The sequence below is a fragment of the Hesperophylax consimilis genome, chromosome 1 (assembly GCF_061612785.1).
Source record: "Hesperophylax consimilis isolate HC1 chromosome 1, BYU_Hcon_1.0, whole genome shotgun sequence".
Taxonomy (NCBI): domain Eukaryota; kingdom Metazoa; phylum Arthropoda; class Insecta; order Trichoptera; family Limnephilidae; genus Hesperophylax; species Hesperophylax consimilis.
In genome coordinates, this window is record NC_142836.1 from 40,447,512 (window position 1) to 40,470,875 (window position 23,364).

Sequence of the window (23,364 nt, forward strand, 5' to 3'; positions counted from 1 at the left end):
CTCGCCTTTTGTTTTTTTTTTTCTGAATACTGAATCAATAACAAAAAAAAAAATGTATTTTAATAAATACAAATGTATTCTAATAACCACCTCAATTTTTTGTCATTTCGTATAAAAATAATTAATAAAAATTTCACAAAATTTCGTAAATTTTTCTCAAATTGCAGTAACTTTTGGTTTGACAGAGGTGTACATTTTAATTATTCTGTGGTTAAATTCTATATCAAAATAAATTAGGGTGTTTTCTTTTTTTAACACCGTTTAGTTCACACATATTTCTAACTATGACGGGTAAGGGAGCACAACGATTTCTATGAGTTGTTCAAAAAAGCAAACAAATCGACTACGGATACTAGCTAATTGTTCCCAAAACGGAACAAATTATCCCGAAGAGTTAAATATATTTATTCGAATTTCACTTTTGTTTTCGTGAGTGAATGCAAATCTTAAAAGAGGAAATTAACTCACTTCCCATAACAACTCATTCCATCAACTTTTGGTGGAAATCACTCACACACATGCGGACATACGCATTTTTCTGAATTTCAATGACATTACAGAAGTTAATATACACAATAAATGTCAGTCTTATACAATCCAGGTTTGGCTCAGTTGGTATAGATGTCGACTCCAGTTCATGGGTAAGAAGGTTCAATCCGCAGTCAAACCAAAAAAAAGTTTTAAAGTAGATATATTATAGTATAGAAACTTTGATTGTGGGATTTAATTGAGAGGAGAGGCCACCTAGGTTTCGCTACTGTGTGGGTATGATTGGACCCAATTGATTCAATTGACCTAAGGCCAGCCCGGGTTGGACAGGTTTGTTGAAGTTCATTTTCCACCGGGAGATTTGAATTTACTGCAATACAAGTGATTTATTTTTAATATGTTGCTAATACTATAATAAAACTAATGTTTGGAATAAAAGAGAAAAATCCTAGGAATATTTTCAGTGTTACTTATGCATTGATGATGTAGATTCAGGGTTATTAGCGCTTTGTACGTATATATTGCCCTTATAGACATTTAAATTTTCAAATTGAAAGTGTCATCTAGCATACTAGGTATCCATGACAGGGAAAGTATTGAGAATAATTTTATTCGTACAAAGACTAGCACATGGTGGTAGATACTCTCAGTATCGCCTTGGTGAGTCTTGAAAGACCTCCATTCGGAATCGAAACGTTGCTTGAAATAGTTTTAACCGTATGTGAATAGCCGGGTACTTCTCCACCTTCCTCTTCCCCAGTTCATTCCCTTCCACATACCGAAATAGCCGAAACTCTTTTCATCACAACTATATGAAATAATACAATTTATTTATAATACAACATTATCATACTTAAGATAAAAGTATTTATTTTAACATTAACTCTACACAGGATAATGTCATATTTAGGGATGCTGAGGTGGGATTGTGAACCCGTGTCTTGAAGAGGTCTATATTGCAGGAGAGAAGAAACACGAAAACCTTTCCACAGCCAAACTGTTGAACTCAAGAACGAGTCGTAGAAACGGCCCGTTCTCATGAGATAAACAATGTCAACCAAGGATGAATGATGAGCACGCTTTTGGCTTGTTTCCCGACTATGCATCGGTGCCGAAGGGATAAACGACACTAGTTCCTTGGAGCATCTTCCATTGAAGTACCGGTAGAACATGGACAGCATTCCCACCTGACTCCTGTGCTCTAAAAGACAGGGATCGCCCGTTTCTTCACTGAGTCCAGGGTTTTTTCAAGTACTTTGGGGGGCCAGACCAGAGGTGACTGCCAAATCAGTAGTGGTTAAAAGTGTGTAATGGTGAAGTACTCAAAGTATGTAGTGGTATGTACAGACATTTTAATTAGGCTCGTACGCACAAACGAAAAGTGAATGAAATTGTTCCTTTCGGACTCCAACTGGACTTTGGGCCACGTCACGAGCTTGCGAGTGGCCCGATGCATTTTTTCTGAAAAGTGCCTGTATGAGCGAAGCTTGTTAAATATTCGATTTTTTTGGAATAACTTTTGAAGGTTATATACCCTTGATAAATATATTTTCCACAAACCTTGAACATGGAGGGGAACCAAGTTCCAAAAATAACCGGTTCCTCAAAAAATTAATTTCGACAGTTCCAGTGACAGCGAATAAACAGGGGTAGGAATATCGACCATCTCTAATAACGTAGCAAACCAAGATTTTTGCATTTCTGGTGGGTAGGTCTACATCTTTTGCGTTAGCTAAAGCAGGTTAACCTGTTGGAAGGCCACAGCATAAAACAGAAAAATACATTTTAAGCCTTCAGAGAGACGCCATTCATTAAAATCTAAAGTTTTATTAGCCCAAGCTATGCCGATTTTGATTTTCATACATTTTTCAAAGCATTAAGTTCAAAATCGTATCGCAAATTATTCTAAAAAGGAAAATATTAGAATGCTCGCATGTTCTCCAGAGATCCATCGGTATTCCACTGGTTAAATAAGTCGCATGTAATATACATAATAGATTCACACCTTACATTAGATGCGACTCATTTAACGCCGCGTTAGCTAATCCAAAAGATACAGGGTGCAGCAAAACAGACGTTGCAGTTTTGAAGGGCCGATACATCCCGTGTAGTGGGGGCAGGAACCTGGTAGGGGTCTCATTGTGTCGGGAGGGTCGTGCCGTTCTCAGTCATTACCATGGTTTGTTCCAGACAACACTGCAGCTTCGCTGTCCGCACGTTTCTTGGAATAGACCATTCATTCGTCGGCACCCAGCAGGCCTTCCAGCTACAATTTGCAATTTATTCTGTGTGGGGTACCTGAAGGAAAATGTTTTTAAACATCACACCCTAGAAGAACTCAAGTATCAACATCTTTCTGATATTGTCTTCAGGACTTGATACGTAAAACAGCATGATGTACCGAATAAAATAAACCACATTTCTGTAAGTTGTGCAGTTTTTTTTAATAGCTTAAAACTCTCTGTTTTGCGCAACCCTGTACAGACTCACTCCCTGATCTGTTTTTATTTATTCGTTTTAGATTTCAAAGCTCTGCTTTCTGATCTCAAACAAATTGGAAGGTCATTTCAAGAATGTGGACCCAGTAAACTTAACATATGTTATAATCGACATCTTCATAGATGGCGATAATTTATTTATTTTATGAAAATACACTTTTTGCAAGTTATGCTTTAAAATATTAAGACAAATTATTTGTTTGCGCCCGTACATGCGCAATGTGAATAAATAGTTTTGTCCGTATAAAAACTCAATTCTTTCAAGAAAGGCGTACAAATACAATTTTGTATCGGTAATCCAATCAAATATTGTATTTGTATGTCTTTCTTGAAAGAATTGAGTTTTTATGCGGATAAAACTATATATTCATATTCATCGATTATAACATACGTTACGTTTAAGCCTGTGATATACCATGCTACAAGTGCGTTATATTTTCGTGGCTTGGCCTATTTCAGCATATCGCTCGCCATATATTCCCGTTGGTAGTGTATGGCGAGCGATATACTGAAATAGACTAAGCCATGATGCATATAGCGTAATGTGTCGCCTACTTTAACCTTAAAGGTTGTCTCCAAATTTCGCAGCATTCGTACGAGAGGGTTCAACCAGTCTGTTTGACGCATCAGAACTGACCGACCCGAGCATGTGTTGCCTCAGAATAAGATTGTCCCTCACGCAGAGATCAGTCAAGTATGATGGTGCCAGCCTGTTAAGTGTCTTATTAACATGATTGTATTAAAGTAAGAAATAATGATAAAATGACTTTAATAGAATCTTCACAGAACTTGAAAATCAACTTTGAAATTTAATGGATTGTTCAAATTCTGCGAAATAACCCGTCCTAAGCATAGTGGAAAATGGAGTAAGCCTAAAATATATAATAAAATAAATGCATTAAATAATAGCTCAGGTCGAATGCATACGACACAAGCCACTTTAACTAATCACACCATGTTAGCCAATTGTAAATGAGAGTAATAGATCGAATAGATTTGTAATGACAATTCTTCCTTCCAAGTATGGACTTCAGACACATTTTTTTCTTCAATTTGCAACATGTTCTTTCTAGTGTAAAAGACAGAGGCGGATTTGCAGTCTTGGCCGCCCTAGGCCCCAGACCATGTAGCCGCCCCTTTCTCAGTACCCATCATATTGACCAGGAGTATCTAAACTTTTCAGTAAGTTCCTAGGGTCAAAACCGTTTTAATTTTCCTGCCATTATCATTCATGGTTCATGGGGTGAGATTTGTCCAGGTCTTGGCGGCGGATACTTCTGCCCACCTGCTGCGTGGCGGGGGGGATCGAGAGAGACTGGGTGAGGGAGGCCTTTTGACCTTTCCAGCCGGACTATCTTGACCCATCGCCTTGCACCGCAGTTGGAGGGATGTATTCATACGTATGTCACTCCTGGACACACTAATCCCCAGGCGAGCGACAGAGCATGATAGGTGTGGCGAGGGCGGCTGCGGGGCGTGGGGGCGCGCTGTGTGTGAACACGCTCTTGCATATCGCTATTTCGTACGTAGAATATTTATAAAGTAATTTCTTGTTATCATCTGTGACTTTTTTGTCACGATTGGCCGCCCCTAATATCTGGCCGCCCTAGGCCCGGGCCTACATAGGCCTAAGGGCAAATCCGCCTCTGGTAAAAGATGACTGAATATGTATAATACTGCCCAAGAGGAATTCATTTTATGGTGTTCTTGTGTACCTACCAGTTGTTTGTATAAACAATACGGTGTGTTCTTTTATCAGGTACACAATCTCTACTAAGCTTTAAAGATTAGAAATAGAAAATCTCTGTGCGGAGAGCCTTACATTAGGCTCGTATTTAATTTATTCTTGAAGATCTTGGGGCTAAAATATAAAACTTTGTCAAATCTAGTAATTTGAGAGGAAAACTATTACTTTAATCAGAATTATTATTGTTTCAAATGATTTTTGCTACACCAGATTCTTTTTCTTACCCTTGTATTATAATAGCTCTGCTCTTACCTTTCTCCTTGCCCCATTCAAGTGCCTGGCCACATTGCATTTCCTAAAGGTGCCCGTAAACATGCATGTTTTTACAGCAATGTTTCCGTATTGTCGGGCAATAATATAACCCAACATTGTCATGTTGATGTATTGCTGTCAAGTTTGCTCGGCTATATTATGACTTTTATTTTCTTCTCACTAAGTTAGGTGTGCGTCTTTGTTCGCTGCCTACCCACCCCGCTACCAAAACTGTCATAATTTCGAACCTCGCTTCCAAGTTTGGTGGAGGCAGTCATTGCAGGAGATTTTTTTATTCAATTAAATAATAATGCATGGTGTTTTGTACATGTTATGATGAAAATAAAAGTAGTCCAGCAAAGATGCCTCATGGCTGCTAGTCTGCCGGTCTTACCTTAACATTTGGTCCTAATTAATAAGAATAAGTAAAAGTTATGGATTGATGTTTCAATATTAAATAATTTATTTTAATTTTATTTTTTAATTGTGTTCTTATGTTGTGAATTTGTCTTATATATTTGGGCTATACTTTTGCAGTACATGGCAATATTGACTGTCCACACTAGAGGTGAAGTGTATATACTAGAAACGATGTTTGGAACAGATATGTCATCTTTCATACTTACTATTAATTTTTCTTAAGTATTGCGTATACATACCGTGGACGGGGAAATCTATAGGCATCTCGCTTACTCTCCTACAAAAGAAGAGTGCTTCGGAAAACACTTTTCTTACTTAAGTGAGTAAGCGAGAAGGGATCTGTTACTGTCTGAAGTCTCAATACCCTTTCTCACTTACTCGTCCACATAAGAAGAGTGTTTCCCTATTATACACAGAGTGGAAGATACTACCAGTATCGCCCTGGTGTAAGACCACCATTCAGAATTGAAACGTTGCTCCAAATGGCTTTAGCCGTGTTTAGTGACTAGATCTGAATAGCCAGGTACTTCCCCACCTTCCTCTTTCCCTTCCCCACTTACCTTCAGCCTCACAACATCCCCCAATTGGGGATGCCATAGTCTCACTGGCTCCAGACGGGAGCAGTTGGGACTCTTGTGAGGTATTCACTATAAAAAAAAAAAATAAAAAAAAAATTATCCAAATACTTGGGACTCCACATGGCCGCCAGCCAGTATTCAAATACTTGGGGTACTCCATAATACGTTCGACCTGAAAGTATTTTAATACTCTCCAATAGTCAGTATTAAGAAGAGTAAGAAGTATTTGAATACATTAAAGCAGCCAGAAGTCGGAGGATACTCGTCATGGATCTGTTTTTAATCAATCCGTAGTATTTAATGGCATGTGATCATTTTGTGTACAGGGGTATATTGTGAGGCTGAAAGTTGTGGGGATGGAAAGAGGGAACATACCTGGCTATTCAGATGGGGTCACCAACGGCTAAAGCCATTTCAAGCAACATTTTGATTCGTTCAAGTGGTTGTCATTCATCAGAGCGGTAATGAAAGTATCTACATTAAATAACGAAAAAAAAAACAATCTTGGTTATTCAACTAACGGCACTGTGTTACTAATTTATTTTATAAAAATTTCAGTTTCCCTAATCGAGAAGTAAGGCTCTCGACTAGCAATCTGGAGGTCACAAGTTTTAATCCCGACGTGCACAAGTAAATATTATTTGACTAATTTGTGTTATTTCATAATGTATTAATTGAAAATATTATATAGTACATTAGCAGCATGTTTCAGAGTGGAAGATACTCTCAGTATCGCCCTGATGTAAAAACACCATTCAGAATTGAAATGTTGCTTGAAATGGCTTTAGCCGAGTTTGGAAACCAGATCTGAATAGCCAGGTACATTCCCACCTTCTTCCCCTCCCCACTACCTTCAGCCTTACAAGATACCCAAATTGGGATGCCACAGTTTCCGGACTCTTGGGCAGTGTTATAAAAATTAACAAAACTTCCTAATTCATATTCCTATCACCATCACCTATTCTCAAAATTTTCACACATCTCGTGGCAGTATTTGGTACGAAGACGTGCATGCTAGGTTAAAATACTAGGTAAGTACAAGTGCAAAATACTAGGTAACAGGTATATGGAGGTACTCATACTAGTTGTTCCAAGTATCAAGACGAGCAAGTACGACTCACCTCTAGTCCACACCTTTCCCGGCAAGACAATTATTGTTCAGCAATAGACAATTCATCTTGATCGTTTATGCAGGGTGACTGAGCCAAACGGCCCCTGGCGCAAGAAACATTCCCTTCGTCAAAATCAGTAGACACGCCTGCCTAGATAGGTAGGAGATCGCTGTAATCAAACAATATTTGGATGATTCGTGTTTTCGCGAAGCGGTTTTTATGAAAAATAATCACAATAATCAGTTCCTAGACAATTCGGTGCCCGGAGCTAGCTTTTTTTTGTTTTTTTATATTAACTCCACACAGGAGGCCCTGAAGAAAATAATTTCCCTCAGGGCCTATGTCATCTTTGGGGATGCTGTGTGGAGGGTCTTTTTGTGGAGAGGAAGGAGTGAACATGGGTCTTGAAGAGTCCCATATTGTAGGAGGGAGGAAACACAGAGGCCGGCAGTTCATTCCACAGCCGAGCTGTTGAACTTAAGAACGAATCGTAGAAGCGACCCGTTCTCATGTGACAAATGTCAACCGTGTACAAATGTTGGGCGCGCGTTTGGCGTGTATCCCGACTACGCACCGGTGCCGAAGGGATCAATGACGCTAGTTCCTCAGAGCATCTTCCATTGTAATACCGATAGAACAAGGACAGCATACCTACCTGACGCCTGTGCTCTAAAGATTGCAGTCCGTTTGTTAAGATGTAGCTGCTCCAATTGTGCCTGCATAGGGCCGGGGACCTGCATTTATGGGCATCTTTTGGCTTGTTCACATGGTGTAGTAGTTAGTGGTAACTAAAGTGCGATTCAAACGTGAATTCAGCAAGTTGATGCCCCTACCTACTACAAGGATGCGCGTAGAAGTGGATGTTCATGTGCATACAATGGACAGTAGCCCCCACCTTACTATGTACAAAGATGAACGCACTGACAGTGGAGGGGGTTATTCACTGATAAAAATTGAATAAATCCTATTCCAGCAAACTAAAACACTACCAATTACTACTAAAGTGCTGTGTTCACAGTACCGGTACATAACAATTCTACTAGACGTTTTAGTCGCCACTAACCAACTACTAGACTAGATACATACTGGCGCTGAGTGGACAACGCATTAATACTGGGTGTGCCCTGTCATATTTGGTCTTGTGCGTGAAACCGCGCAACATCCAGTGAGGACCGCCATGATGGTGAACAGAGATTTACATTTGAGACTTCATAAGTGCTTGATGTGATGCCTTAAAATGATTGAAGGTAGTTAGCATGGCCACCAACATAAAAATTTATTCCACTGATCAAGAAGTTTGTTCAGTCATAAAAAAATTTGCACAATAATGATTAGATATAGAACATTAGAAAGCAAAGCTATCTTTGGGTGAGGGAGAAAGTTAAATAATGTTTTAATTTTGATATTTTTTATTTATTTAAGTCTAATAAACATTACAATCACTCACATACACACATGAAAGGATTAAATTTAAAATAAAAAGCAAATTTTCTTACATAACGTAGAACTAAAACTATTTTGGGAAAATGAACAGACGTGTCAAAGTAAAGTCATAATATTTAATGAAATGGCACTTATCACCTTTCCCTAAAAAACAGATACAATAATATATATCGCCTATATAATAATTATTATTATAAAAAAGAAAATATAAAATGAGATAATACTTAAATAGTTTTGTAATTCTTCTTACACATTACATTAGAAAAAATAATTGTATAAATTTTCTCAAAATATAATGTAAATTACGTACATACCAAAGTATAGTAGGGAAATGTGACAATGAGATATGCTATTGTATTACAAAAGTAAATTTTGGGATAATATGAACAGAAGATTCAATGGATTGAACATTGAGCTATGCGGGGGAGGGAGGAGGTGGTGGACCTACTGGTCAGAGGCATCATCGTCATCATCTTCCGCTTCTTCCTCCGTGGAAGCAGGCGTCTGCTTGGGGGGGGGAGCATCCTTCCTCGGCCTGCCACGGCCTCGGCCTTCCACGCTGGCCTTCTTGGGCTTGCTGGCCTTCTTCTTTGAGCCCTTGGGCCGGCCGCGGCCTCGCTTGGCGGCGGAGGGCTCATCGTCTGATGATTTGGCTGACTCCTTCTTGGGTGTGGCTGACGGCTGCCGTCCGCGCTTCTTAACCTCTCCCTTCACTTCCTGCAACACAACGCATACACATTACTTCACAAACCCTACTAAAGTGTCCCTAGTAAATGCTCTTGAGATTAAATGCAAACCAACTGGACCTGTTGATTGGACATGAATACTTAATTTGAAAACGATGCATAACATAAAACATCTTTACATTAATTATTATTTTCTCTGCACAAATGGAATAAACGCTTCATTTATTTTTATGAGCACATTACTTTTTAACTTGATATAATTATAGCGAGTACTCCCCCTTCGTGTTTAATGTAATTTTCCTTTTAGTGTAGTTTCAAAAAAAGCGCAACATTGTCTACTTTCGGGAGGTGGGCAAGTCGGGAAAGACAGTACTCATTCTAATTTTAAGAAAATTTACCAAATAATCACTGGGTAAACCCATATACCTAAACAAAATTAGCAATAATATGAAAGCTTATTAACTTTTTCACATATCTCGTAGATGTTGAGGGAGCCAAGCCACTAAATCATAAAGCTAAGAAAACAGCACACAAAGATTTTTGGTGAAAAAAGTAACATTTTTGTTTTTAAAAATGGAATAGTGAAACTAAGAAAACCGATTAAAAGGATACTTGAGCATGCAATGTCTTTCACGGGCATCCCTGACTACTACGATTTACATTCGCTTCATATAATATTCTCCTTCCACACCATTTGGATGTCTACGTTACACTCCTTTCTTTGTTTATTCGCACTACATGCCCAAATCATCTAAGTGTCCGTTTCTTAATCTTGCTCATCACTTGGTATTAACAATCCGATATATTAATCTAGTTTTTTCCGTCTGTTTTGCCTAGTTAGAGGCAGGTTTTTTTGTTTTGCCTAGTTTAACAAGACAATAAATCATCGCCAGATGTGAAACGAGTCATGTGTGCTTAACCACAAATTTTGTGAGAAATTTCAGTTGTCAATAGTGACATTATATTAAATTATTGTGAAGTCAAAAGACGTATGTAGCTTGTCATCATTGACTGCCTTAAGCTATGTGTGCTAGATCTATTGGCAAATCCTCTGATCATGGCCATCTTTGATGGTTTTTAAATGATTTTAATGTACTTTTTTTGCTTCTTTAACATCTACGGTGACAATATGTTTATTTAAATTTAGTTAGTGCCAAGAATTCAGTTATTTCAAACTATCAACGGGGGGGTCATAATATATTGTATACCTGGGTTTGCCTACCCCTGGTGAACAGCCTCTTATATCTGTTCCTCTAATAGTTAAAGATGAAATATCATCCACACTAGCAGAATAATTTGCGGATGTTTAGCAACTGTCCTCAAGATTTAGATTATAAAATCCCTTAGAGAAGAATGATTAGTATAAGTACCTTGACTGGTGTTCCATTAGGTTTTGGACGCCCCCTCCCCTTCTTCTCCACCACTGCTCCACCATCATCAGACATTTTTTAGTAAATTTGGTTCTGAAAATTATAATAAAATATTATAAGAGAAAAGTTTTTTTTACTAAATGTGTAAAAAAAAATATGACAAGTTTTTTTTGGGTTGAATGACCTTAAAAATGTTTTCGTAAAATATGCTTGGTTTGCTGTAAAAAAAATATTGACTACTAACAATTTCTGGATATTTTTATAAAAAAACCATATTGTGATACACAAAAAAAATATGCACACAATGACTCAGAACTCGGGACCCAAGCATAACAATAAAGCTCAATAATGCTGTTTGGGCTTTCAGCCATTCGAAGCATTCATACAAGTTTCCGTTAAAAAATTACATCGTAATTCGAAGAATACTTGTTTTTATACCAAATAATAAAGATACTAAATGATAGGCCACGCAGAAGCAAATAGCATCGTAACACAGGTCACTTTTACCAGCTCAATAATTTTACGAAAGCCAAACACATCCGCAAAATGTTTGAAAACAAGTCATCGAAATAGCTTTTTTGGCGTTCGTAAAAATACCAAATAAAACAACACCAAGAAATTTATAAAATTCTAGCAATAATACGGGTAGTAATATTGTAAATTCAAGCACAAAGTTATAAAAATAGGAACATAAAAAGTTAAAATTTCAGGCGGCCCCTTGACTTGATGGAAGCGTCATGTTTACCAATTTACGAGGGAAGCACATAAAACGACGCGAAAATAACAAAGTACGACAAATTTCACTTAATATTTTGACGGTATTTTACCAGGAACCAAAAAATAACTAAATTAAAATTGTAGGACCCGAGTAAATTGAGAATCTACAGTGAATGGTGAATTAATAGCTTTTAAAGTGAGCATCTACGGGGTCGCGGTTGTCAACGACCTATCAGAAAACATTACGGGTTTCATAAACCGTCGAAATTTCTACACACGGGGAAAAATACTTGTAAATTAATGAAAAATTACGAAAAAATATTATTTGTTTATCAATTTACTCACCCAAACCCTTTGAAAGAAAACCTAGCGTGGCTTTGCCGGCAGTACAATGGCGAAACGAAGCTGTAGTTCACTGGCGTCCCGACAGAGAGCACGAGAAGCGTAACTAGAAAACAATATGAATTAATTTTAACAAACTCGCATTTACAACATTATTAGCTATTAGAGATTATTTATCGACGAAATTGTTCACGACAAATGGAACTATTAGAAATATAAACTAACCAAAAGAAAAAAGGCACAAATGGTGGTCAAAGAAGACAAGCCAACGGCAACGTCAAGAACAGTGCTTAGTGTAGCGTCAGGCCCCCGCGAATGCGTTTCGCGTTTTCGTTTTCAAACCGAAAGCTGCAGTTTGAATTTTACTCGATTTTCATTGGTTGAAACCAACTTCCTGTTGTTTATCCGTATACTATGTCCACCGCTTACTCTTTCCGCTTTGGTGTAACTTGATTATTTTTTATAAAGGATTCTGTTGATATTATGGTTTAGAAATAACGTGAATGGTAATAATCTGATTTCATTTATTTTTTTACTAATTATCGATATGTAAATTGTTCTAAATAAAATGAATTGTTTTATTAAAAGCTTTTCTTCACACTTTTCATTGAACATTGTTGCCCACTCCCAGACAAATCTAATTTTGGAGGGAAAACAGTAAACGTAACCTTTCGCTTTTTGCATGTATTGTTGTGAATTACTTCTTGGTTTTTTTTCTTTCTTTGTATTCTCAAAATTAATTTGTTTTTTTTTATGGCATTTTATTAGCTGAATATTTATATTATTTCAAAAGTAAACGGAATCGGTTGGTTAGGAACATAGAAATAGACTTTTGACTGACGTGTTTTTTTCCTCTACTTTCCTCTATATTATTAAACTATTGCAGATGATTTTCAATAAAAACATTGTAATTTTGCTTTTTGTGAATACCGCACACAAGTAACATTATATCAACCATAAGGAACTATGGCATCCCTAATTTAGCTTTATTCTAAGGCTGAAGTTAGTGGGAAGGGAAGGAGGTGAAGAAGAGGAAAAGGAAAGAGATATTCAGATCTGGTCACCGAACACGGCTAAAGCCATTTCAAGCAATGTTTCAAGGCGATAGAGATTTCGGGAAATCGGTTTTGGATTCGGCCGTGTTCATTCAAAAAATCATATTGCTTGCTGTGGTTTAAAGCCAATGAATCCACTTACATTTCATCGTTCTTCCCATATTTGTAGGTATACAATGACTAAATAAAATACCCGTTATTATTCCTTATTTAAAAGTTTCATAATTGAGCTGTTTGAGTGAATTTCGAAATAAATTCGAAAAATCGTCTTCCTAAATTTAGGCAGCGATCGCTCAAGGTCTAGAGTGATGAGATATAAATACGGGTAGTCATCGTAAAATAATCTTGTAACGTCATTGCTTATATTGGGTTCAAAACTTTCAATTTTAGTCTGTCAACTTTTATTTAATGACAAGATTTCTAACAACTTGTTGAAAGAAGGTTCACACTTCAAATCGAAACGTCTGATCAGCTGTTACATTTTTACCGTAAAATTTTACTTATGCAATCGAAGTCGAAAATAATACTTTTTTATAGATAGTTATAGTTTTTCTGCTGAGTAATTAGTAGTAACCGACCGAAACCAGGTTTTCAGCCGAAACCAAAACAAAATTTCGACTTCTGTTGTAATTTCGGCCGAAACTTATTTAAATGAGTAAAAAGGCACTCTATACCCCGAAAAATTAGGCGTTTTCATTGTTAAACTTGTAAGAACTCATTAAAGTTAGTGTTAGCCCGTCGTCCCACATCAAACATAAACCGAATGCTGCAGAGATCCTGCGCAGAAAAGTTCCACACTGAACTGCGCTGCAAACCGTTACCTTAATAAATCGAACTTAATTTTCTGCCCACGATCTTGTATCATTTGGTTTATGTCGATTGCTTACCGACCCGTGGGACGATGGTCTAAAATTAGTTTTAATTGCTTTAATTTTAGCGCTTTTTGTTCGTTGTTATGTAACAGTTCTTCAATATACGCTACAGGTACTTTAACTTTAAAGGAATGAATAAAATATTAAAGGTCTTCGAACTTCTAACTAGTAAATAAATGAGTATAGTTTTAATAGTCTTTTTAATTAATTAGACAATAGCAATATAATAACTAGTTATTATTTAAAAGATAAACTTTGACCAAAATAAATAATATTTTAAATTACAAACACTTTTTTTACGAATTTGTGAGAGTGTATTTTAACATTATATATTATTCTAGAGGCGTACACACTCGCCGAGTAAAATCGGATGCAATCCGACATATCACGAACGCAGCTTTCGTCTGAGCCGAAGTTTCGGCCAATTTTTTCTCGAAACCGAAACCGCGGCTTAAACTTGTTTATTGGCCGAAACCGAAGCCGAAACCGTGGGTCGGTCACTACTTATTAGACGGCGGGTAGGTACTGGGTACCTACCTAAACCCTTAGGATGCTTCAAGTCTCAAGGTTATGGTATTTTAATTTGATATTAACCTTTCAACGAACGAAATCAACGGAACGATTTTTTTCCTATTTATTTGAAATTCATAAAAAAATCGGTTCGTTGTAAAAATGTGTTTTTTACCTTATTAGATTTTGGTCGGTTCATGGATATCTTGAACACAAATAATTATTGATGCTCTTGTGGAATTTAGTGGAACTATGAAACATCGATAGAACTTCGGAGTCGAGAAAGTGGAACTTGGTTGACAAAAAACAGTGAAGACACAAACCTTTGCATTGTAGAGGACATTATTTTTTATAGTGTTTTCTGTTTGGTAGGGAAGATTCGATGCTCGTTCTATTAACGATTGATGTTTTGCGTCGGCGCGGATGCGCTCGGTCCCCAGCGGCCAGCGAGCTCCGCTGCCGCCACTAGTCAGTACACCGAATGATCATTTTCGGGAGAAATTCGATATAGAACGACTAGTTATAATGGGTGAAGGCAACATTTTCATCGAAGTTTAACATGTACACGACAAATATACAATATTATATTGAATCAGTTCAGGGCTGGGGCATCGATGCGATTCAGTCACTAGTTTAGAAAATAATCTATACACAAAATTAAATCACGTGTGACCGCAATTTAATGATATGTGTTAGTTGCAAAAATAAATAAAAAATAAAATGGGATCGATTGTACTTAAAAGTTTGTCAATATTATTGGGAATTTTTTTCATATTTGTTGGAACAACTAAAATATCGCCTCAGATATCTAAGGAATTACACAAAGATTTGGTAAGTGTTTATCGAATGGCCCGCTCAAAATAATTTGTTGAAATCGTAAGAGAATCTTTTTTGTGTCAAATGTGTTTTAAAAAACAAACATGAGATGTATTATTGTAGTTTTTTGGAGTATGTACACTTGATGTTTCAGTTAGTAGAATGTAATTTGTCGCTTTTTACAATTTTATTACACAATTTTGCGATCACAATACGAGCAAAAGCTATTTTGGTTGCTGGCAGATTTCTGTACTGGCAGGGTAACGCTTTGCTCTTACTGATCTGCAGGCTGACTCACGAGCCATTTCTTCGCTTATAAATAAATAAATATGACATGTTTGACTTTCGTTTACAGCTCGTATTGATAATTTATAGCCTAAAATACACGATTTCTATAACGCATCAATTTACTAGTGTCATACTCATGTGTCGAAAAATGGGTAAGGGTGATGTTTTGAAGTAGTAGGGAAGTATTTCCTTTGAGAAATTGAGTTCTCCTGCGCATGGATGCAGGCTGCAGTCTAGTATTGATTATTCCGCGAGGAAGAACTCAATTACAAAGACCGAGCTCAATTTTGAGTCAAACATGAGCGGCAAGAAATAGAAGAAAAAACATTATTCGTGGTACCTTATGGCCAAATTTCCTTTAGCAATTTATTATTATTTTTTATCATTACTGTTTACTGTCATTACCCAAATTCTATTCAATGTTTACAAAGTATGAAAATAATAAATTAGTCAATATTCGTATTTCTTACTAAAGCTTATAAACTAGAATCATAAATGTGCATGCTATGATCTCTCTCTAAATGATCAAATCCCTATTTTTGTCTTTCTCTGCGTGTTATTATTTGTTTATTTTATAAAATATTCATCATCTTTGCACCATATATATATAATGTACACCGTAATTATTTTTAATTACGTTATTCTGGTCTCTTAAATCTGTTTTTGTGTTATTTGTTTACTAAAGATAGAAATAGGCTAGTTTATCGTTGTGCTTTCCCGATTGGGAAATGGATCCGATCAAATAAATCCCGACGGAATCGTATTATTATACGATTTACATGATTAATTACACCTAATACATTACCACCTGTTTTATTTGTGTATTTAATGATCATGATTATCTTATTTTTTGCAGCGAAAAGAGTATGTGAAATACTCCAAAGTCTTTCCACTAACGGAGTTCCTAGATTTCAAAGTACCGTCAAAATGGTACCGGCGAGTGGTCGGCTCGTTAGAAATCATTTTTGGATTAGCAATGGCGGCTATACCAAATGGTAAGAATGATATATCTATTTCAATTTATTGAAGTGTTAATTTTATGAGCTAGACACCTTTGTTGTACATGAACCTTCCTGAATGATTAATTAATTTAGATTTGAAAAGCTCGGTGGTGGCATTAAATTGGACTTGTGCCGCGGCAATTGTCCAAATTATAGAGCTTTCGCTTAGATCACATTTTAACACTGCTGGTTGCCGGTTCTATACACATTCTCAGACATAACAACACCCGTCACGTTACATTAGCTACGTAACTAGGATATAATTAAGTGGAACCAATATTACTACTGAGGGTAGAAACAGTAGTGTCATCCAACATCCAATTTTCTAAACAAATGGTTTCCAGTGACAATTTATTTTCAATCCAAACTGCAGTTAAAAATATACTTTTACAAGCATTCACAAACTTGAAATTGGATTACAAATTATCGGTTTTTAAATTGCCTTTTTTATTTAAGACGAGACAATACCCTAAAATAAAGCCAGAATCTTAACGACATAAGTAATGAAGCTGTGTACAAAAATATGCAACGCGCGGCTTTGCGTATTGGACAGACCCAAGGTTGAATTTGCTCTATCAAATAATTAATTGATTTATTGGACAATTTGTATAGCGCCGCTTTTGTGAAATATCACCTCAGGGGCGCTTAGTGTCAATCTTTCCGCGGGATTCATTTCTGATGAACTTATTACTAAAATCTCAAATGTTTCTAAAGGGATCCCTCGGGAAGTTACTAATTCATCGTCTAGAAAAATAACATGTGATGCTTACCGCTGATTGTATAGAAAAACGTTTTACAAACTTTTCAAACCGTTTTACACACAATATTTAAATGGCAAGGTCCCTTTTCAATTCATCTTGAATATAAATAACTTACATCTGTAGGGATCCTTCTAGAAATATTTTTGATTTTAGTAATACGTTCATGTAGAAAAAAATGTTTATAAAACACGTTTTATCGGGGATAGTGTACAAATGAATTTAAAATCTACATACAAAAAATATTCCACTACCAATCAACTAACCAATAATTCAAAAGCTCGTGATTGCACAATGAATGTTTTATTATGAAGACATAAAAACAGATTTCCGTAAATTAAATAAGAGGTGCCTATTCTGACTTTTTTTTAAATCCTTTGTTAAAAAATTGAATGGCAGCACTAACTCCAAGTTTTCACAGCTAGGATCCCGCCTCGTTTATTCTATGAATTATTTAATAGAAACAATGAAATAGATCAGTGAGAACAGGCTTTATATGCGATAGAAACCCAAAATTGAATGTACGTCAACTTTCGTTCTATGAAATAGACCGTAGAAAAGATGACAAAGTAGGAACTCAGCATAAGACTTGTGTGACCCAATCCAAGCAATAGTAAAGACAATGAAGATGTTGAAACGTGACTGTTTTACGAATCCAAAATACAATCAAAAATAAAACTGCATGTTTTTAAATGGCCGTATTGACATGTCACGACCGAATTGTTATTATTGCAGTTGCCCTGCTTACCCTAACCTCAATATCCCCGATTTTCTACTGATATAATAGGTATATCATACTTCGATATTTCCCTTGAAAATTTATATGTTATTACATTGTATGTGTTATTTTTTAGACAATATTTATTCAGATACTGAGTTGAAAAATAATTTATATGAAATTCCCTCGATAGAAAAAATTCTCGAAGAATGCTCCTAAAATTATTTAAAAAAACACATCTGTTTCTAATGATATATTTATACCAATGACGTTGATTGTAACTTCATTGATTGCAACAATTTAAACATTTTCAATGTATCACTAATGATATTCCACCACATAAATATTAACATCTGGATATTTTATTTAGCATGCTATGAAGTGGCTACGACATGGTATGAAAAAAATGCAACTTATCTCAGATGACGAGAGATTGTTGCTCTATTTTAAATTATATAGTGTTTTATTAAATACGTTCACAACAGTCGCTTAAGCCTGTCAATTATGATAATTTTAAATATTAGCACGCTCACTCTATCATTTGTGTTTACGTATTATCTCAATTTTAACCCCTCCAGCGTTTTATGGTCATATATGACCGGGCTTTTTCTAAATAATAAAATTTTATTATTTAGAAAAAGTAATGTTTATTTTAAACGCATACACTGGAAAGATAATTTTATGTAGTTTCTAAATTTGTACGAATAACAAAAAATAAGATAAATATATTAAAATAGAGCATTTGAAATACACAGAAAACTGAACAAAAGTGATGAAAGTACTGAAGGGTTAAACCATCTTCTTCTTCTTTTTGAAGAGGAGTTCGTATAAACATAAATGTGAATACCCCACTTTGAAGTAAAATTAAAGAGATTTTCTATGTTTACAGACAAAGTGAAGAACTCCGCTAATGGCGGACTTTTGATGCTCATGTTGCTGGCTGCCTACTCGCACTACATGGTAGGAGACCCCTTCGACAGGTCCGCCCCGGCTCTCGTCTTCTTCTTCATGTTGAGCGGGAGACTTGTGATATGGTTCGTAATATTATGTCAACTTCCTTACCTCCCAACCTGTCTTTTCCCCTCCCCACTGCGAGACACTGGCGAGACAAAAAGCCAGTAACTATGGCATCCCCAATTGCCATAGAATAATGAATAACACAAGAAGTCTTTCATGATTCAAATATTACCAAAAGAGGCTTAAATTTCTAATACAATATTGTGTTTTGAATTGAAATCTACGATGTCAGGTGAGTGTAAGTGAGACGTGGCGCTAGGCTATTAGCTAAATTCCATTTTTGTTTCGATTATAATTTGTACGAAAGGCACTTCTAGTTTTATTCTTTATTCTCTGCCAATTAGGGTATGTTTTTAGGTTGAACGTAGCTAAGATGGGAAGTAGATGGTGATGAGGAAGGTGGGAGTACTTGGCTATTCATATCTGGTCATCAAACTCGGCTAAAGCCATTTTAATCAACGTTTCTATTCTGAACGGTGGTATGCTATCACGGCCATACTGAAAGTGTCTAACCATCCTGGAACGTGCCGAATATATAGGGTGTATCGGCACGTACCCGACAAACTTTAACCAGCTATTCCTCAGCACATTTGGAGTAAAAAATGTTATGTGCGCTTTGCTGTCCGCTAACATTTTTTTTCCCATTAAAAACAAAAAATAAATAAAAAATCCACACTCCGTCACTGTCATTTGCATTGTTTCTCGTGTTCAACAGCTGTTATTAGCAAGTGTGTCAAAAAGTGTCCTCGCTCTTTCGTACACACTAAATAATAATAGTTAAAAATGAGACGAATGGTGCCGTGCCATTTCGTTGTGATTGTAAAAGCGCGCCAACGTAGGTACGTACGTACATTATTCAACGAAACTCGAACAAAATATTGCCAGACGGGTTTTCAAACTTTGATAAAGGATAAAACATTGGTGACATGTGGTGAAAATATGAATACTAAATTTTTTATTTAAAAAAAAATGTTACCGGACAGCAAAGTGCCCATAACATTTTTTACTCCAAATGTGCTAAGGAATAGCTGGTTAAAGTTTGTCGGGTACGTGCCAATTGTATGTTATACAATCAAATAACATATACTTGCGCACGCCGGAATTTAAACCCGCGGTCGATTCATGGTGGAGAGCCTTACCCCTCGACCACAGAGGCCGTCATAAGTCAAGACTTATTTTGGTGACCGGATAAATCATCACAATGATAATTCATCATATCTTTAAAAAGTTATATAAAGTCATGGAAAGTGATGAAACAAAAACTTTATTAACTGGGTTGAGTAGATTAGGTTAGGTTAAAACATTTTTTTTTCATCGTTTCATAGATTTTATATCACATTTTATTCAAGTGTGTTGAATTGTCACTGTGTTGAGTTATCATGGAACCCTAATTTTATGTTTGGATTCTTGGGTTCAGACTCCCCATTAGACTTCAATTAGATTTCGCCGTTCCCAATAGACTTCAATGATCCCAAAGAAGATTTTAGTTGTAAACTCGCTTGTACAAAAAATTTAATGACCCACTGTTGCTATAATTATTCCCCAAGGCGAAAATATTTTTAAAATTGTATGTTTGGAAAATTGTCGTAGGTCATGTCAACTCAATCATCGAAAATCAAAGCTGTTTTGTTATCATAAATTTTAGGAATCTAGACTAGACGTTGTATTCAGTTTGTAAAGAAAATGCAATTTTTCAAAATCACTGAACCCATAAAATAAATAATTACAAAATAACTCCTGGCTGCGCAGGCTGGCTTTTTTTATTTAAATTTATAATTATTATGACAGAGGTACTCGTGTACATGATGCAAAGCTATGTAATGTGTGTGAATCAATAGATTCACGCCCTGAATTATACTCGAGTAAAATAGCTCCCTCAGTCTTTTTCTAGTCAATTTTTGAAAAGGCAGTTGTTATAGGTTAGAAAAAAATCTTTTCCACTCCAAACCGTAAAAGAGCTATTTTACTTTGTGTCGATCGACAAGTAAATAATTAAAGAAACGCTAGCTTGTGTAATAGTGAACCTGCTGCGTGGATCCAAAATTTAATTTAATAATTTTTTTTTCTTCAAGGAAGCTGAATAATTTAAAAAATACATAAAAATAACGTTGTCGAAATTAATGTTCAAATAAACACCCAGTATATTTGGGAATTTGCGGGGTAAGAGGGGACTGCGGGCGAGTGTTCCAAACTAGTTTTTAAACATTTTGCTTGTAACTGTACTTTTTTTTAATTTAGTCATTGGTTTTTCCCCTCTTCGATTGCCTAATTTTATTTACTTTTATTTGCCACCTATCTTTGCAGAATGTCCCAATTTATAATATAATGAGCCTCTTGCAGGTATTTTTAATTGGCTTGAAAAAAATCATGCAAGTAGTGCATTATTCTCATTGAAGACATGAAACGATAGTGTGTCCGAAGTAAGTTATATTTTCTTCACTTCTGATGGAATTTATATTCCATTTTCAAATATTCGAATTCGAGACAACTGTTTTCTGTCAATCGGTATAAATCACAATTCTAGGGGTTCTAGGGGTATTTATACCTGTAGAAGTTAGTTAGGTTAGAAAGATAAATAAAATGTGTCTATTCATTTTCAGGTACCAGGTGACCCGGCGAGATTTCGCCGCAGTTCCAACAGCCAACGGAACGGGAATCAAACAAGAATAGTTTTCACTTTTCTAAATTGTCATTTTTGTGTCGTAATTGTACGAAAAAAGCTCAATATGAAATAATTGTTAAAATGTGTCCGTCTTTTTGTTATTGTTTAATAAAAAAACATTATTTATACCTTCACCACATAAAATTTGCGTCTTGAATTATTTATCCTTATACATATAATTATATTATTTCCCTTTTATAAACTACCAACATTATTTACCGTGTTCGACCGAGATATCTCTTGAATAATTGAAACATATATCGGATAAATAATATTACAACATATATATATATATATATACATATATATATATGTATATATCAAAAAATAATAATTTTAATAAATAATGATATAGTATCAGTATGTATTTCTAGGTTCCACAGTACACGAGAATTTTGTGAATTGAAAAATGTTTTTATTGATATCCAAGCGAGATAAAGCTTTGCAAATTTCAAGTCACCTCAGCTTACCGTTCAAGAGTTTTAGTTTTAGACGAACAGATTTTGTGATTATTGTATGTACCTACGTAAACCGAAAATGGATCCAATTAATTAATGTTTCACTAGAAGGTATTTAGATAAAAGACAAATTGATTCTATTACAGAAAGCTCAATTTTTCAAAAGGAGATATTATATTAGTTTTATCTTAGCTTACAAGAGAGCTTAACTTAACTTGACAGGTTATTAAAATAAATTAAAAAAATCGTCATATACCAAATGAAATATGTTATGTTAAATAAAAGAACCGAAAAAAATTGTGAAAAACCAAAATCTATGGATGTAGGTAGTTAGGTACTTATCTTCACACATATTAAAAAGTCTACGCCATGTGCCGCTGATAATATCTTTCTACAGTTAAGAAGTAGGTACTAGTTATTGCACTTTTTTCATTAGTAAGCTAATAATAAATTAATCGAGGTGTTCTTCAATTTCATATAATAATTTCTAATTGGAAAAAGATTACTTTCTATTTCTTCGAAATAAAACCACCATGTTTGTGCTGACCAGATGTTGTTTGACGTTTCCTTTATAATTCCGAGATATTCGGAACTGACTTGCATATTTAGAATTTCATTTATTTCTTATTTCCCATGTTAAAAGTAAACACTATTCAATTCAATTTTGCTCCTGTTTTAAAAGCCGATCAATTTCAAATTCGGCAGAACCACAATCGACCAGACTTTTCCTGAAGTGAGAGAGGCCAAGCGCTCTTAATTAACCCCGTATATATAATTAAGATTCATCCAGGTACGAATTTATTCGCAAACGGAATTTTTCATATTTTTTATCAGACAATTCTACGATTTACGAAATTAAATATGTAGGTATATACGACATTCTGAAAAAAATTATGTTCTAAATTTTATTTACATAAGCCTAGTATTCACCAAATACAAATAAAAACGGTTTATTATTGTTCTTCGTTTTTTTAGGTGTATGCTTCGTACATTTTATGAGATACATTGTTTTACAAGAACTCCGTTTCTTTATCTCAAATCTGTACATTCATTGATAAGGATTTTTTCCAAGGTTTCAAGTTTTTTTTTAATTTTAGATAACAGGTACTTTTTACTTTTAGTTAAATCCAAAAAAATCCCTTGATGTCTCCCAAACTTGGCTTGTTTTTCAGATGTGTAATTATTTTAAGAACATAATTTACAGATAATGTTTTTGTAACGGCCTAACTTCTTCATATCAGTTAGTGATTTATTTTCAAACGGTTAAGGTATGGAAATAAGAGACGAACGTGCTGGACACGATCGTTAAAGTAATATGAGTTAGTTTGACAGGGAGATAGAGGTGCTGAAAGGGCCACTTGCATTACATTTTAAATTTTTTTTCGATTCAGGAAAATACTATGTACCATTTTTTAAATCGTATTTGATTGTATTAAACCATTTCGATTTTTATTTAATTTCAATCCGTGAAATACGACTATTTATTTTTAAACCGGAAAGACCGGACATAATTTTTCATGGATGCTAAAAAAATAATATCCAAAATTCAAGTCAG

General features: G+C 35.4%; 2 protein-coding genes across 2 annotated transcripts; one reads left to right on the forward strand and one right to left on the reverse strand.

The window, feature by feature from the left end:
* Positions 1–8,641: 8,641 nt before the first annotated feature.
* D1 (D1 chromosomal protein) lies at positions 8,642–12,002 on the reverse strand. Its single transcript, XM_089638976.1, has 4 exons — positions 11,880–12,002; positions 11,658–11,760; positions 10,596–10,688; positions 8,642–9,256 (listed from the first exon to the last, which is right to left on the reverse strand). The coding sequence occupies exons 3-4, from the start codon at positions 10,668–10,670 to the stop codon at positions 8,984–8,986; spliced, it is 348 nt and encodes a 115-aa protein (XP_089495102.1). The 5' UTR covers positions 10,671–10,688; positions 11,658–11,760; positions 11,880–12,002; the 3' UTR covers positions 8,642–8,983.
* A 2,492-nt stretch (positions 12,003–14,494) lies between these two features.
* LOC149426889 (putative acetylcholine receptor chaperone) lies at positions 14,495–21,485 on the forward strand. Its single transcript, XM_089638989.1, has 4 exons — positions 14,495–14,922; positions 16,052–16,190; positions 18,562–18,706; positions 21,290–21,485. The coding sequence occupies exons 1-4, from the start codon at positions 14,812–14,814 to the stop codon at positions 21,357–21,359; spliced, it is 465 nt and encodes a 154-aa protein (XP_089495115.1). The 5' UTR covers positions 14,495–14,811; the 3' UTR covers positions 21,360–21,485.
* The last annotated feature ends 1,879 nt before the right edge of the window (positions 21,486–23,364 follow it).

Excerpts from the sequence above, each read along its gene's own strand:
- D1 (XM_089638976.1), bottom strand. The coding sequence starts at position 10,670 with ATGTCTGATGATGGTGGAGCAGTGGTGGAGAAGAAGGGGAGGGGGCGT. Across the intron at positions 9,257-10,595 it reads CTAATGGAACACCAGTCAAG|GAAGTGAAGGGAGAGGTTAA; the intron begins GTACTTATACTA and ends GTTGTGTTGCAG.
- LOC149426889 (XM_089638989.1), top strand. The coding sequence starts at position 14,812 with ATGGGATCGATTGTACTTAAAAGTTTGTCAATATTATTGGGAATTTTT. Across the intron at positions 14,923-16,051 it reads AGGAATTACACAAAGATTTG|CGAAAAGAGTATGTGAAATA; the intron begins GTAAGTGTTTAT and ends TATTTTTTGCAG. Across the intron at positions 16,191-18,561 it reads AATGGCGGCTATACCAAATG|ACAAAGTGAAGAACTCCGCT; the intron begins GTAAGAATGATA and ends CTATGTTTACAG.